This window comes from Corapipo altera, unplaced genomic scaffold (assembly GCF_003945725.1).
Source record: "Corapipo altera isolate COAL_440 unplaced genomic scaffold, ASM394572v1 62, whole genome shotgun sequence".
Lineage (NCBI taxonomy): Eukaryota > Metazoa > Chordata > Aves > Passeriformes > Pipridae > Corapipo > Corapipo altera.
The window spans coordinates 2,826,216-2,841,093 of NW_020884894.1; the positions used below are offsets into that span (position 1 = coordinate 2,826,216).

Consider the following 14,878-nt stretch of genomic DNA (forward strand, 5'->3'; position numbering starts at 1 on the left):
TAATTACAATACTGGGATTTTATCACCACAACAGAGTTCAAACAGCACGTTACAAATCAGGGCAAAATTCCAATTATGCTGAATTGTCAGTGTCCCCTGAATATAAAGCATGCTTTAATAAATACTCAGCGAAAATAACTGTATTTACTATGTCATTTCAATATGAAAAGTTAAACAGTGCAATTTAACAAAAAATTACGAGTTTGAATTTATTCAGCAAAATCAGTAAAAACTTTTTTCCACAACACACATAGAGAGCAACTACATTTTATGTGCATACATCCCCTGCATGCTGCATTTATCACAGCCTTTCCTGCTTGTGCCATAACCACTCCAAATACTATAACTAAGAGTATGAAATTCTGGTCACTCAAGAAGAAAGAGGTACATTAAGTGCTGAATAACTGGATCTGTCTCATGACCCTCACAGAGCAGATAAGCAGAACAGGCCTGCTTTGCCATATGATCTGCTTTACTACAGTCCAAAATAAACAGGATGACATTTACAAAGATGAAACCAAAAATACCATGGGAGTAATTTCAAAAGATACCAGAGACAAGTTTAAATATTAAAAAAATCCCAAACAAAACCAGAACCCAAACCACACAACAATGGTCTTAGTTCCATGTAACATTTAACCACTGAGTAAACAAACTGCAGTTACGGTATTTAATTCTAGATCTGAGCAAAAATAAAAGTTTTTAAGACCTTCTAAATATCCAGTAATGCAAGAGAAATTCAGTTTGCCTCTTACCACCTTCATGAGGCAGCTGCTAAAGACTGAAGTAGCCAGTATGCAATGGTTTAGCACTTTTGTGTAGAGTCTTACTCTGCAGCAAGGGAGTGGACTCCTCTCACTGAGGATTGCTCTGTGTGACAGGTATTACACATCAAGACTCTGCAGGGGGGAGCTATTACACCACCTCCTCCTCCATCTGCACATGGACAACCTTGCCAAAAGAATGGAAGATTCTATAAAACGCAATCAGAAAATTACTGGACTGGAGCAAAGCTGAAGTTCACAGAAATAATCATTACCAGTGCAATCAAATTAATCATTCTAGCAATTTGGGCATTTCTTTGGGGTTTTGGGTTTTTTTCCTTGTTATGAGGTGGTTTTTTTTGGTTTTGGGTTTTGTTTGATGGTGGTGGTTTTGTTCTTGTCTGGGCTGTTTTTAACAGAAGGTGATCACTGCACTAGAGAATAATTTTATAAGCTTGAGAGCCAATGCAGCCCAACTGTTTCTAATATTCTGATTATACCAGTAATAATTAGGTAAGCATTAAACCTTCTTCTTTCCTGCTTGGTACATTGTTCTCAAGTGCATTGAAGACATTACACCTTTTTAATGCATGTTTGTGTTTTTATAGACATGAAGTTCTACCTGATCCTTTTAAATTCTATGAAATCTTGAGCTATCCATGTCTCATCTAGTTTTAAGAAACAGATTTGGTTTACAAATGAAGGCAAACAGGTGTTAACAGTCTAAATCTATGACACATCTTCATTTATTAGAGATGGACCAATACCTATTTTATTATACTATTAAACAAAGACTGAAAATCTCCAAGGTTATTATGGAACACATCTCAACAAAAGAGTCCTTGGTAAAACAGGCCCTGCAGGTATTTACATATAAACCCAAAAGAATATATTAAAATTACAAGCATATATGGCCATTTATGTGTCTGGACATCAACCTTTGCCTTGTAACTTGTGAAACTGAATACTGCAGTTTGTGAACACCAGCCACGGAATGTAATGTTATTTTTTATTTCACTGCTTTTTCTAGGGTTGAAAAGAGAAGAAACAATATTCCAAATGACTACTTTTGATGATATAACATAGCTTGGCTCAGTTTTTGATGCAGTTTCTTTCCATGCATCAAACCTAGAAGGACAGTCAGCTGTTCCCCACTGAAAACAGGAAGTACAGACCAAGTTTCCTGGTTATCTCACTTCCGTAGCAACACTTGGAAAAACCCCTTAAGAGCTGATGCCACAGAAGTTCTGTAATTTAGTACTCTTTTTATTTATTTTTAAAATCAGTGAAAAGTTAAACAAAACACTAGAATTGCACAGCATATCATTAGGAACTATATAACCTAGAAAATGCAAGAAAACCAGGTGGGAACTGTAACCTTCTTGGTTCTCCCAGTATAAACTGGGAATGTATACAAACTGGAACTCTTAGAGCAGTGGTACCATTATTGATAGAAACATGACTCACTTTCTTCATGCTGATCTACAGACAAATAGTTTTAAATGATTTTTAACTGCAGATAGAAAAGGATAACAGAGTTAGTGCCATCAGAAGAAAGAGCTTCACAAAAAGGTGAGAAAGAGCTTCACATTTACCTCACCAGCATCACTATAAATAAATGGCACAATTACACCTTTCCTTCTCGAAAACAGAAAACCACACACACAACAGATAAGCTCATATAGTTCCTGTATAACACAAAATATCAGTATTGAGGAGACTTTAAATACAGTGAGCTTCTTGCAAAAAAAGTTCTAAGTCATTCTTCAGGGTGGTTTGTTTTCTTTTTGTTGTTTTTTTAATACAAGTAAACAACAAATATAAACCAGAAAAATTTAACATATGGTATAGATGGGTGGTAAATGCAAACAACAGCTGAAAAATGTCTCATAAAACAGTTCTGGTTTTGTACCAAGATGATGATTTCATTTTGGGAATGCAGAACAGTAGTTGCTGTTCTTCCCCCAATCAAAAGAGAAGTCACTAACCCCAGCTGCAGGCACGTGATCCACACTCAAATGGCAAAACCTGGGCTTTTCCAATTGCCCTATTTCCACCTCAGGGCAGCAGCACAGTGACTGAACACACAGACCCCACCCCACTGCTCTCTAAAACATCTGATTTTGGCTTCTGAATCTCTCAGTCTGCACCTTTCTCTTTCAACAGTACTGAGCAGCCCAAGTAAATGCTATTTCAGGCACTATTGGCTTGGAAGTCAAACTGAAACACAGTTCCTTTTTAATGTTCTAGTACATTTAGTACATGTTTTTCAATGTAGGTACACACAGTATCATTCTGCAAGGGTAATGGAATCCTGAACTTAAGCCCCAAAGCCTAATAAGGAGCTTTTAGGAGAAAAAGAATGTCTCCTAACATGTCATATTAGAAAATCAGCCTACCAAACAGTAAAACTCAGAACATGGCAGCCTATGTCTCAGAATACAACAGCCTATGTCTCCTCCACTTTTAGGACACCTCTGTAATTCCTCTCTCCAACTGCCACCAGATGCAAATATGGATTCACTTGACTGGGAATAACTTGAACGATTAATTCATGCAAAAGGACATTACAGAGGTCTACAGAAAAGCTGCACTTCTTATCTGATTAAATATTATTCTGAGAAGCAGAAAAAAAAAGAATTTAAAAACCAGTATGCAACAGCTGATTTTGATTTTAACTACAAAAAAACTTGAAAAAGCAGTGGGTTACAAGGGATTCCTGGTACCAACTGCTCTAAAGTTTGTTTTTAAACTATACACTTGTTTGTTGAAGAGTAACTTGACAATATTCCTGCTAATTCTAGATTATATTTTCCTTTGCTGGTGAAAAATAAACTCTCCTATCAACTACTTTCCATTGTCTAATTTCAAGTAAATTTTTAATATGAAATTTATACTGGTTAGCCTCTAACATGCATTAATAATTTAATAATGCCCTCAAAAATGTGACAGCCACAAACACCTGAAGTTAAAAGTTTTTTTTAAAGGCTCTATCACGTGACTCTACCTGCCTTTATTCTTTATTAGGTCGAAGCACAAGATAGAAAGTTTGACTTTTGTTTATAATGTCAAGTTCAAGACGTGGTTTCCCTGTTACAAAGGCTTCAGTCCTGCTCTGCCCTGGAAAAGTTCCTCCTGTCCCTAACGCTGAGTTTCCCACAGCCTCTAGTGGCTTCGGCTGGAATAGCAACGTGTTGTTGAATGAAATTTTAAGTTGTTTTTAGGAGCAGTACCATAAGTAATCTGAAACATCAGAATTCTTACTTAGCAAACAGCGATTAACGATAGTTTATGAGTTACAGGAATAGTGAAAGAGGAGGACAGAGTTTGGCTCTTTTTGCACCACTGTGGAAGCAGTGGGTCAGAAGGCCAGCCCAGACTTGCACACCTGTACAGCTCCACAGTGCTGCCAGCCAGGAAAAGGGTTAAAACAACCGTGTCACAAACCCCAGGGGGCTGCTGGGTACACTGGCCAAACCTACACTAAGAAAAAACCCTACACATGATTCCTTCAAGCTACAAACACCAGGAAATGTCAAACACTCTGGAAAACAAAACTCCTGCATGTCTGCCACAGGAGATGCACAGGAATAAACATATGTTGCACCAAGGGTGCTGAACTAAAGGCCTACGAAACAACTCTGAATTTTCAAGTTCTCTTCAAGTACAAATTCACTGTTTTCTCACTTTTTCCTCTTTCATACTCTGTCTAAGAAGCAGTCAATAGTGTACTGTACCGTCGGTTCCAACCAGTACATTACATCCCAGATTCCTACAAGTTTATGCAGATGTTCAGCACAAGATTTCCTGCATTCCTTCCAGTTGGGACCGTGAGCTTCCACACCCTAATGAATTCACACATGTAACCAGCTTACACAGTCAGAAGTCTGAAGTCTGACATCACAAAATGTACTTTTATTGCAATTAGGAAAGGAGGAAGTAGTTACCTGTGGCCTCGAATATCAGACTGATCACAGACTCCTCCTAAAGCAATTCTGTGGAATTCTCGACCCAATGTCTTTGCAATTGATCTTCCAACACTAGTTTTACCAACTCCTGGGGGCCCCACAAAACAAAGAATGGGTCCTTTGAGGTTGTTTTTAAGCTGTCTGACAGCTAAATACTCCAAAACTCTCTTCTTCAGCTTCTCCATAGCATAATGATCATTATCCAAAACTATTCGAGCTGCACGGATTTCAAGGCGATCTATCATTGAAAACAGAAGAGAGATCAGCACATTTGCCTTTAAAAATGGAATTGGTTTTCTACTCTTTCCTCACTCTCCATTTCTCCATACTGTTCCTGTATTAATAGTATCACCCTCACAACTTTTGAAAACTGGTACAAAGCGGACATGATACTCAATTTTTCTATTGCACCTCAAGTTGTAATTATTAAAATTAACTACAATTGTGTATTTTCACACTTTTGTTCCTTACCAAACTTGCTTAAGAAATACCAGAACCTTTTTCAGGAAGATTAATGCTAGAGAAACATCCAAAAATTTTTTTGTCTGACATACAAAGAATAATTGGATGCTCATTCCTTCATTATTTTTGATGCATGCTAGCACCAACTTTAAGTAATAACCCCTTCATTTTTCTGTGAAACTACTCCTAATACTTCTTAAATTCATATTCTGAGATGTACAGTTGTGCTACACAACCTATTCAGTATAGAGATCTCACAGAACTCTAAAGGTCCACCTGGCTTAAAGTAACACATTAATAATGTTTTTACAAGGCAGAACTAAGTACACATGTTTACATGATGGTTACTCATCCTAAAATGTCTGTGCAAGAGACAATCACCAAAACCAGAAGGGTTTACCTTTTGTACTCTTGTTCCATGGCAATTCTACCATCAGTTCCAAGTAATTTCTTGTCAAAGCATACTCTGGCATTGACTGAGGCATCTTCTTCAACCTGGAAATATAAGCACTGAATTCATGAGGCCAACCAGGAATTAACTGTAGGGTAAAACTGTCCTGCACCACAGGACAGCTACTGAGCAAACTTGAGGTTTAAAAATCATTTTGAAAATACAACCAACACAAACACATATCAACTGGAAAAGGTTTGAAGGATTTGTTTTAAAATATAAAATAAGAGAAGAAACCGCTATTTTTACCTTTTTATTTCCTTCAGACAAACTTTAAGAGCTTGTTCCGACATACTGGATGTTCTAATCTTTTTTTCTAGCATGACAACATCATCATGATCTTCTTCTTCCTCCTCATCCTCTGTAGTGTTTGCAACATGACTGATTCTTCTATTAGGACGAATAGCTACCACCTAAGAAATGGAGAACAGAGCCAGAGAACAGCATCAGGTCTTGTTTTTTAAATAAGGTGTGTACTTTGGCTTTGAATGGAAACCATGATAAGAACATATGAGGTGCACAGAAAAACTCAAGATTTCAATTCCATAAATAACTTCACAAAGTGTTATTGGTACACCTTAAGAAAAGTTAAGAGTTCTTACTTTACTGTAAGTATTCCCTAAGTGCATTTATCATGTACCCTAAACTAGCAAACGACAGAAGACAAGAACAAAACTGAAAGGAGCTCTCTGGGATTTTTCAAGCACTGCAACCCATCATATTAGGCAAAATAAACCTAATCTCTACAAAATGGGTAAGTTTTCTCTCCTACCCATTTTCATTTCTCAATTACTTCCCATTCACTAAACTGCATAAGTGCAGTTAGTTGCAGGAAAAGTGCAAGCTGCCCTAACTTACCAACACACATCTTACAATGCACATTCTTAACCCATATTTCAAAAGCTACCATTCATCTGCAATGTTCCAAGGAAAAGATACACCTTTTCTGCACAGGCCAAAACTCAATGTGTGCACACCATGCAAGTAAACTGGGCATCAGACACCTCTTCAAAGGAATCTGAGCACTTATTCAATGTCAGAAAGTGCTCAGAATAAATAAAATAAAGATTAAAATAAATAAACAAATAAAATAAAGCCTAGGCAGTTTTAAACAAATATTTTCTCTTTTAGGTATCTAAACAGCCAAAGATGCCAGCTGGGTGTTTTCTGCCCCTCCAGACTTACCATCAAATATTATGGCTATACATTACAATTTTACACAATTAAAATCATGCACATTCATTAGCCTGCTCAAAAAGTGTATCTTTTTACTTATTTAGGATGCTTAAGTATTCCAGATTTAAAGGTCCATACCCTTTTATCATCATCCTGTTTGGGCTTTCTTGTTTTTTGAAGCAGCTTCAGGCCTTCAATCTGTCTAACAAGCAATGGTATCGTCATCTTGAACCGCTCCTCCAGCCTAACAGCATCTAAAATCTAAGAGCAAGAGCTGTAAGTAACCAAGGTCACACTGATGGATCATCAGTCTGGGGGAAGGGAACGTGGAGAACATGGATAGTACTGTTACTCTCTTTTCACCAGTTATAGAATAGATGGATTAGGAAAAAAGGTAGCAAGAAAAGCAAAGAGAATACTGCACACAAGGTCTGCCCTCGAGGGTCTGGATGCCTAAGCTGCAAGCACTCCAAACTAGGAAAAAAGTCTTTTATCCTGTCTGTTTTAAGCACCTTAATATTTGAGATGCATTTGCTGTGGCAAGCATCTATCAACATTCTATTTTTCAATTACTGAGCCTCAGGGAAGAGCTAGCCCTCTAAGAAAGTTAAATGATTTCCTTGGTTAACCCAGGAAAAAAGTCCTCTTATGCCTTAAGATGTTTTTTTTATGACAGATTTTTGTGTTTATTTTGTTAAGTCTTTTTAAAATTTTATACATTCCATTTTCATGTTTAATTAAGTTAATATGTGGAAATGGGTAGAATTCTGCTCCTCTGTATTTCCACAACTTCCACTGGCTGCTCTTTTCTTTAGAACTTTTAATAAAAATAAAAAGGGACACACTAAATGTAATAACTAATGTTCCTTCCACCAGCAGGATATTCAGCTATAGTACACACCTTCCTTCAAATCACTGTATTAAGTGCTATTTGTGGTGCTTTGAAAGAATCTAACTTACACTTTCAATTCCAGGTGCAGCATTAGTGACAAAAGAAAAGGAACAACAAAACTTATAAACACAGCAGACAAATACAGAAATCAGACTAGTAAGAATCAAGTCATAAGGATCGTTTTTCCATAAAGTTACTTTGAGAAACCCAGACCCTAAGAATGTTTTCAAAAAGATTTAAAAAATTAACTCTCAAGTTGTTAGCATGATCTGCCAACTGTGATAAAAAGCAAGGTTTCAACACAATATGAAAAAAGATTTATCATCTTTACCATGGGAAAGGCAAGTCCATGCTGGATTTATTGTTTAATAAAACTAAGCATTTCCAAGGCTAACTAGATTAATTTACTTATTAGGTGAGTTCTGGCACATACATATATTAACACTTTAAACAACAGTTAACTTTTTACAAGCATTCCTGCTCAGCTGTAACACAAATACCTGCTGGCACAACCTTATCAGTGCAGAGTCTCAAGTGTGACCAATTCCAAAATTATCTAAAACTGACTGACTGTAAAAAAAGACAGCAAACCCCTAAATCCCCTTAGAAAAGTTTCTGAACACGACACCTGAAGCTTCTCTTGGTTGGATGTCCTGATGATAGAAGTCAGGATATCTGGCAAAGCTTCTCGAGGCAGATTGTCCAGAAGACGTCTCAGCTTTGCGACCGCAGGCACTGACATGTCCAGCATCTCAACCAGCTGTAAGAAACACACCATCAGTAACATCAATATTTTATTTTTGAATTATCTAAGTGAGTATCTGACCTAAACAGGATTGTATCTTTCAGGGTGAAGCTTGTCCAGGGGGTTTGCCAAAAAGCAACCAAAATAAATTCACAAGAAGTTCAGAGAGGAGGCACTAAATCGGCAAAGGGCATCAAGACTTTGGTATTTCGCCTTGTTTGAGAAGTTCAAAAATATCATTGCAGCACTTTTTTTCAATACCTACATCTCTTATTTCCCACACACACCCTAATTAAAAACTTCTTCAGTTAACACTATGATGACCCTTCTTCTATACATCCTTTAAACTCAAATTCATTATATCTAGTTTATATATGCATCTGTTTATAATCAAGGCTTTAGAGGGGCTTTTTCCCTTTAATAATTAAAAAAAATCCATTGTATATATTTTCATATACGTATAAAAGTCCAGAAAACTTAATCAAAGGTATTCCTTTTACTTGATTGTATTTATAGTATTGCTATATATGAAACACTAACATATCATAGCACTAACATATGCAGTTAAACTCATCCTGCATTGAGCTATATAGACACCCCAGAACTCGACACAGAAACCTCAACCTATAACAAAAACATTTGTTTCGTAGCAGAAATACTGAAACTTTACTAGTCTCTGAGAAATATAAGAAGTAGAGAAACAGAAGGACAGATAGGAAACAAATAAAGAGCCCAAATATAAGCATAAATAATATTACAACATATTACCTGCACTGCATACTTGTAGAATTGTTCTGACAACTCTCCAAGCTCCTCCTCAGATTTATGCTGATTAGTAAACTGCTCAAGTCGATCCAACTGCTCCACTTCAGCAACAGGATAAGGCTTCTCCTTGAGCAGCTGCAGGATCTGGAATCGGCAGAGGCCCGTAACCAGCAAGGTATAATGTGGCTTGGGCCAGTTGCTACCAACCACCTGAACTGCCAAGGCAGCAGTGCCAATCCTAAAAACAGATCAAATCCTCGGATTATTAGTCACCTTCCACAGAACATTTTGCGTGCCTCCTTAACAGCTACAGGTTCCAAGACCCTTTTGGGTCATGGTTCCTTATCACGAAAGGCAACCAAGCTACACAACTTCGTTTGTAACAGAGCTTACAAAACCAAACCCTAAAACCTGAAAATGAATGAATTAACTGAAAAACTAAGATAATGTAATAATAGTCACAGAGTTTAGAAACCTGTGTAACTTTTTCATAAATAATGGATCTCGGTGTGGACAGGTATGCTGACATTTCTGCCTAAATGACAGGCATTGGCAAACTAAGTCACACTTCTTCAGTGAAACTGCCGGCCTTATACTCAACAACCGTTTTAGATCGCTGCAGATCTCTTTAAGCAGGCTTAAAACAGAAGATTTTTGTCTTGCAAAACCTTACTAAGTCCACTGATACGATCAAGTTCGCAGAGTAAGGGTTACGGCATGTAAGTTTAACTTACACTTTACCCCACAGAAATACAATTCGTTTTCATTTTATGCGAACTAGGCTACTATCCGTGTTTCATACTAGGTGAAAAATGCCATGGTTAACAGCTGCGACAGCCCTGCAGCTACGGGCCTGCGTTTTCTGGCCTTATTTTCCTCTTCTACTTTACTCTCCTTTTCCAAACTTTCCTTCCGGAGGCCTCCCAGTCCGTCCCCGACAGCTCGCAGGCCGGGCCGGTGCAGGGACAAGGTCTCCCCTAGGGGAGAAGCCTTTGCCGCAGGGCGGCGGAGCGGGACGGCCCCGCGGGGTGAGCCACGGCCGGGGAGGCCGCGAGGGACGGAGGGAGGGGGAGAACCGGGCCGGGCCGCACCTGTGCAGGGAGGGCAGGTCATCGCAGTCGGAGGTGGGGTCGCTGGTGTTGGGGATGACGCCGATGATGGTGCTCCGCAGCGAGGTGCCCTTCAGCAGCCGGCTGCGCACCAGCTGCATGTTGCGCGGGGAGTCCACGCTGGTGCGCATGGTGGAGCCGGGCAGCAGGACGCCCTCGTGGGTCAGGAGCAGCGGCAGCCGCGTGGGGATCTGGATGGCGCTGCCCGCCGCCATGGCCACCCGCGACCCCGCACAGCCGCCCGCGGCCCGTCACCGCCGCCCCGGCCGCCCCCGCCCCTCAGCCCGGCCCCGCCCCGTACGGGCGCCCGGCAGGGCCCGGCCGCGCTCGGCCCTCCCCGCTCGGTCCCCTGGCGGGAGCGGCGGCCGGGCCGCTCTGTCCCCAGGCCCTGCCCTGACTCGGGAACGGGGTCGCTCCTGGTGCTCCCGACATCGCCCCCGGAGCCTTTCGTGTCCTTCCTCCTTTCAGACGCCGAGCTCGGAGCGTTTCCCCTCCGTTCCCCGAGGGCCGCTCGGCCGCCGGCAGGTGTCAGTCTGACTCTGGCGATGGATGCGGGCTCTGAGCTGTGAGCAGCGCTAAAGGCGCCGACACTGGAGAGGGAGCCTGTAGCAAATCTTACTGTTTGTTAAATGGGGCGGTTACGAAGTGAAATCCATTTTTTTGTTTTTGGTTTTTACACAAATCTGCTCTCCTGCGTACGTGCTACTGGCCAAAGAGCTCAGGGATTTGGTTTCACAGAATCACGGAATTGCCGGGGCTGGAAGGGACTTCTGGAGATCATTCAGTCCAACCCTCTGCCAAGCAGGGTCACCTGGAGCAGGTGACACAGGAACGGGGGGAGGTGGGTTTGGAATGTGTCCAGAGAGGAGATTCCACACGCTCCCTGGGCACCTGTTCAGCGCTCTGCCACCTTCAACGAAAAGCAGCTCTCCCTCCTGCTGGGGAAGCACAGGTGAGAACAGGTGAGCACAGGTGCTCTTCCAAGTGCACTGGGCAGGCCCAAAGTGGAAGGAGATGCAGGACACGACCTCCTCTCCCCACACAGTGGGATTTCCAATGCAATATTGATGTTCACCGGGGGCACAGCTCACCAGGACCACTGACATTCCTTTGCCCAGCCAAAACAGCCTGGCCAGGTGAAAGGGCTCCAAACACCAAGGCCCTGGGGAGTTCAGATAAGCAAGTGAGTTTTAGAAACTTTCCTTCTTTTTTTTTTTTCTCCTATTGGTGAAATGAGGTGCAATATCAAAATTGCATAATGCAGTGAACCACGTTAGCCAATGTCTTGTTAATCACTGACTTGCACGATTCATGTTGAACAAAGGTAATCCTGTACAGAGGGGAAATCACAGGAGAGACACACTGACAATTTGAAATGCAAAAGGATAGCTGCAGTTAAAACCTTGCTGAATCATGTGGTTTATTAACACTTTGATCTGTTGGCCTACAGGAAAATGCAGTATGGAAATGCCAACAATATATTTAAATGCAAGAAGTTATTACAGCTGAGAAAAATATCTTCTAAATCAAGTACCTTAGTTACCTTAGAAAAAAGCTGGAATTTAATATACTAGTCAACATGACATTTAGAAAACATTAATATAAAAGGGCATGTAACACATGGAATATGGAAAGCGGTTTGTGCATTTCCGGATATTAAATATAATTACTCTGTTAACATATGTTCAACAGTCACAGATGTTTAGGCATCTCTAACTATATTTGTTTGGAATGTGAACACAAACCAAACCTAAAGGTTAAATATTTGCTAGTCACATATATTGATGAATTTTCTCAGTTTGAGTATTTTAATTAAAAAAAATCTACCAATCTCATCATGCTTATTCTCCAGACTACCATTTTTCCTTCCCTCAGAGATGACTAGTCCCTGTGGTCATTAAAAATAGTTTCTTAATTCATTCTGGAGCTGTATCAAAATCTCAGTGATTGCCTTAAGATTCCTTTCAATTTCTGCTGAACAGCTCTTAATACCCAAAGCTATATTTTACTGCATGTACTAAGTGTGCAGTGTGATAGGGTCACATCCTCATTGTGATGTCTAGATAATACTTGATCCCCCAAATTGTCTTTTAATTAAATACAAACAGATCAGATTTGAGCAACAACCTTTCAGAATGTTTTTGTGGACTAGCAGAACATTTCATGATACATGGAAAAACAGGCTAGCAATGAGTATTAAGATGTGCCTCCAACTCAGAGATTTTAAGATCAAAAGGGACAACTGCCACACTGTCTGACCTCCTCTAACACTCACCAGCAAATTCGGCATCAAGCCCACAGTTTCTGACTTAACACTGTGCCTCAAAGGTATTCAGCCTTGGCTTGAGGAGTGACTAAACAGAGAATCCACCCTCTCTATGGGTATGCTGTTCAGGGGTTGATTACATGGTTAAAATTTGCACTTTGTTTATTTGTAATCTCAGTTTCCAGAGACTGGCTTCTGTTGTACCTAACACTTTGAATAGTTGCCTACTACGATAACAATCATTCCTCAGTGAATACAACCAATACTCCATGATCGAGTCACAGCTTAACTTTGAGCTTCTCTGATAGCCATATTTCTCATTTTTTAAATGAAATCTCATCCTCATCTCAAAATGTGGGTAGCCTATAACTAGTATTCCAGTACTCATCTTGCAAATGTCATACAAAGGGGGCAATACTCTCTTTGTGTTTCCATTTAATATTCCCTTAGGAAATCAAGTCTGAGGTTTGTTTGGGTATAGCACCACTTCACACAGCTCAAGTACTAATGCCTTGGTCTGGGTGTAGCAGATGTATTTTATACCTGTAAATAACTCATAACTTTTTCATCTCCCCCCACATCTACTCAATTTTTTCCATTTACAGAAACATGAGAGAGTTCAGCATTTCCAAAACCAAGACCAAGGCACCTCGCAATGAAGACTTGAGGTTAATTTGTCTGAGATTAAAACTCAATTCTCTTCTCCTAAAATGAGCATACACTTCTCTTCTGCCCCCTCACTGGCACTCTCTAAAGTTCTCAAGCCCTCTGCAGCTATTTTATAGAACAAGACACTCTGTTATCAGAATTTCTCTTTCTCATACTGCTTCTTTTTCATACTTACAGATTGTTTGATGCAATAGCGTTCTTTAGGAACTATTTTTCTCCAGTCTCAACTGCTATATCTGTAAATGAAACAGAAAAAGAAGTCTGCCCACTTTCTTTTCAAGTTCTCTCTCTAATGTGTGACAATTTGAGAGTTTCTCCTTAACAAACATGTTATCTGGCTCCCAGTCCAACAAAGCACTTTTGCTTAAAGGTGCTATGAAAAGATGTTTTGAATTGATTCAAGGTGTTGTATCTATACATCAGATAACATGAGACATCCAATGAGGAATATACAATATACAAGACCGTCAGCATTTTGCAATGCATGTGATGATCAAACACACATTTTAGAGTCATCTGAGATGAGAGATGATATGGATACGTTGTCAATCCCCTGAGCACAGGTGGACTACATAACTTGTCTGTTCATTAGATTATTTCCCTCAATAATATTTCCTCTACCCTAGATGCTGAACATACCCTGCTGCTTCCTACCATATTGGAGGGTGACATGAATACCTCAAAAAATTTTAAAGTACCATAACTAGGAAGGAATTTTATGTAAAGCTATTGAAAGGATGTCATAATATAACTGAACTGCATTTTAAAGTGCATGTATTTTAATGTCCACTCTTTCTACTCACTGTAAGGTTGAAATGGAAATTTAAAAACCTGGGGGTTAATGCAGACTTTGTATTACATATCCTTAATCATTCTTTCTTCACACAAAGAATCTGTTTCTTTTACACCCTGATTGATTAAAAGGCTCCCAGTTGGTTATGTAAGGACAGCACATGAAACACATGCCAGGAATTGCTGGCAGCACGTCACTGACTAACAGAGTGCGAGACCTTTCCCAAATTTCTGAAGCTGTGTGTAGGATTCTTTCACAGCAATTGTAAAATGCATTTTAGGAGTAAGTGCTAACAGACCTCACCAGAGCAGTTGAACTTGAAAACTTCATCTTTTATTCAAAAGTCTGAGCTCCAAGAAAGGGAGAGAAGGAGGAAGTACACAGAAAAAGAAATTCAAACTTACTGTTCAAATTTGAAACTTGAGCTAGAATAGCATAGAGCAGAGAGACTTCTTGCCTGTCTTGCCTAGCCAGACAGGATTTTCACAGCAGATGCATACATACCACAAAAATAATAAGGATTCAGAGAAGCTTCTGAAGGACAGGAAATATCCGTGGGAAATTAAAGAAATGCCATCAGTAGAGCTGTGCTGATAATGCTCAGATGAGGATACAGCTGAAGGAAGAGAATTTCACTCTACCTTAGTTTTGCTGCACACAGTGTCACACTACCTAGAATATATCTTTCTTCTCTCTTTAATCTGCATACTGCCAAATCAGCCATTTTAGGGAACTGCTAGTAAGAGATAAAAAAATGTTTCCTCAGTATAATGTAACTGAATGAAAGAGTTGAAAGGGCCACATTTGAGGCTCATATA

General features: G+C 39.8%; 1 protein-coding gene across 2 annotated transcripts in view; it reads right to left on the bottom strand.

Moving 5' to 3' along the window:
• The window catches only part of LONP2 (lon peptidase 2, peroxisomal), a 36,889-nt gene extending 26,314 nt beyond the window's left edge, over positions 1-10,575 (bottom strand). The window contains exons 1-7 of one of the 2 annotated variants that reach the window (XM_027647088.1): positions 10,315-10,573; positions 9,227-9,461; positions 8,342-8,473; positions 6,960-7,082; positions 5,895-6,058; positions 5,595-5,689; positions 4,712-4,970 (exon numbers count right to left, since the gene is read on the bottom strand). In XM_027647088.1, the coding sequence (XP_027502889.1) occupies positions 4,712-4,970; positions 5,595-5,689; positions 5,895-6,058; positions 6,960-7,082; positions 8,342-8,473; positions 9,227-9,461; positions 10,315-10,547 (1,241 nt within the window). In that variant the 5' untranslated portion in view covers positions 10,548-10,573. Of the gene's footprint in view, positions 1-4,711; positions 4,971-5,594; positions 5,690-5,894; positions 6,059-6,959; positions 7,083-8,341; positions 8,474-9,226; positions 9,462-10,314 lie in introns of both variants that reach the window. The other variant, XM_027647089.1, reaches the window with a different exon arrangement.
• Between the last annotated feature and the right edge of the window lie 4,303 nt (positions 10,576-14,878).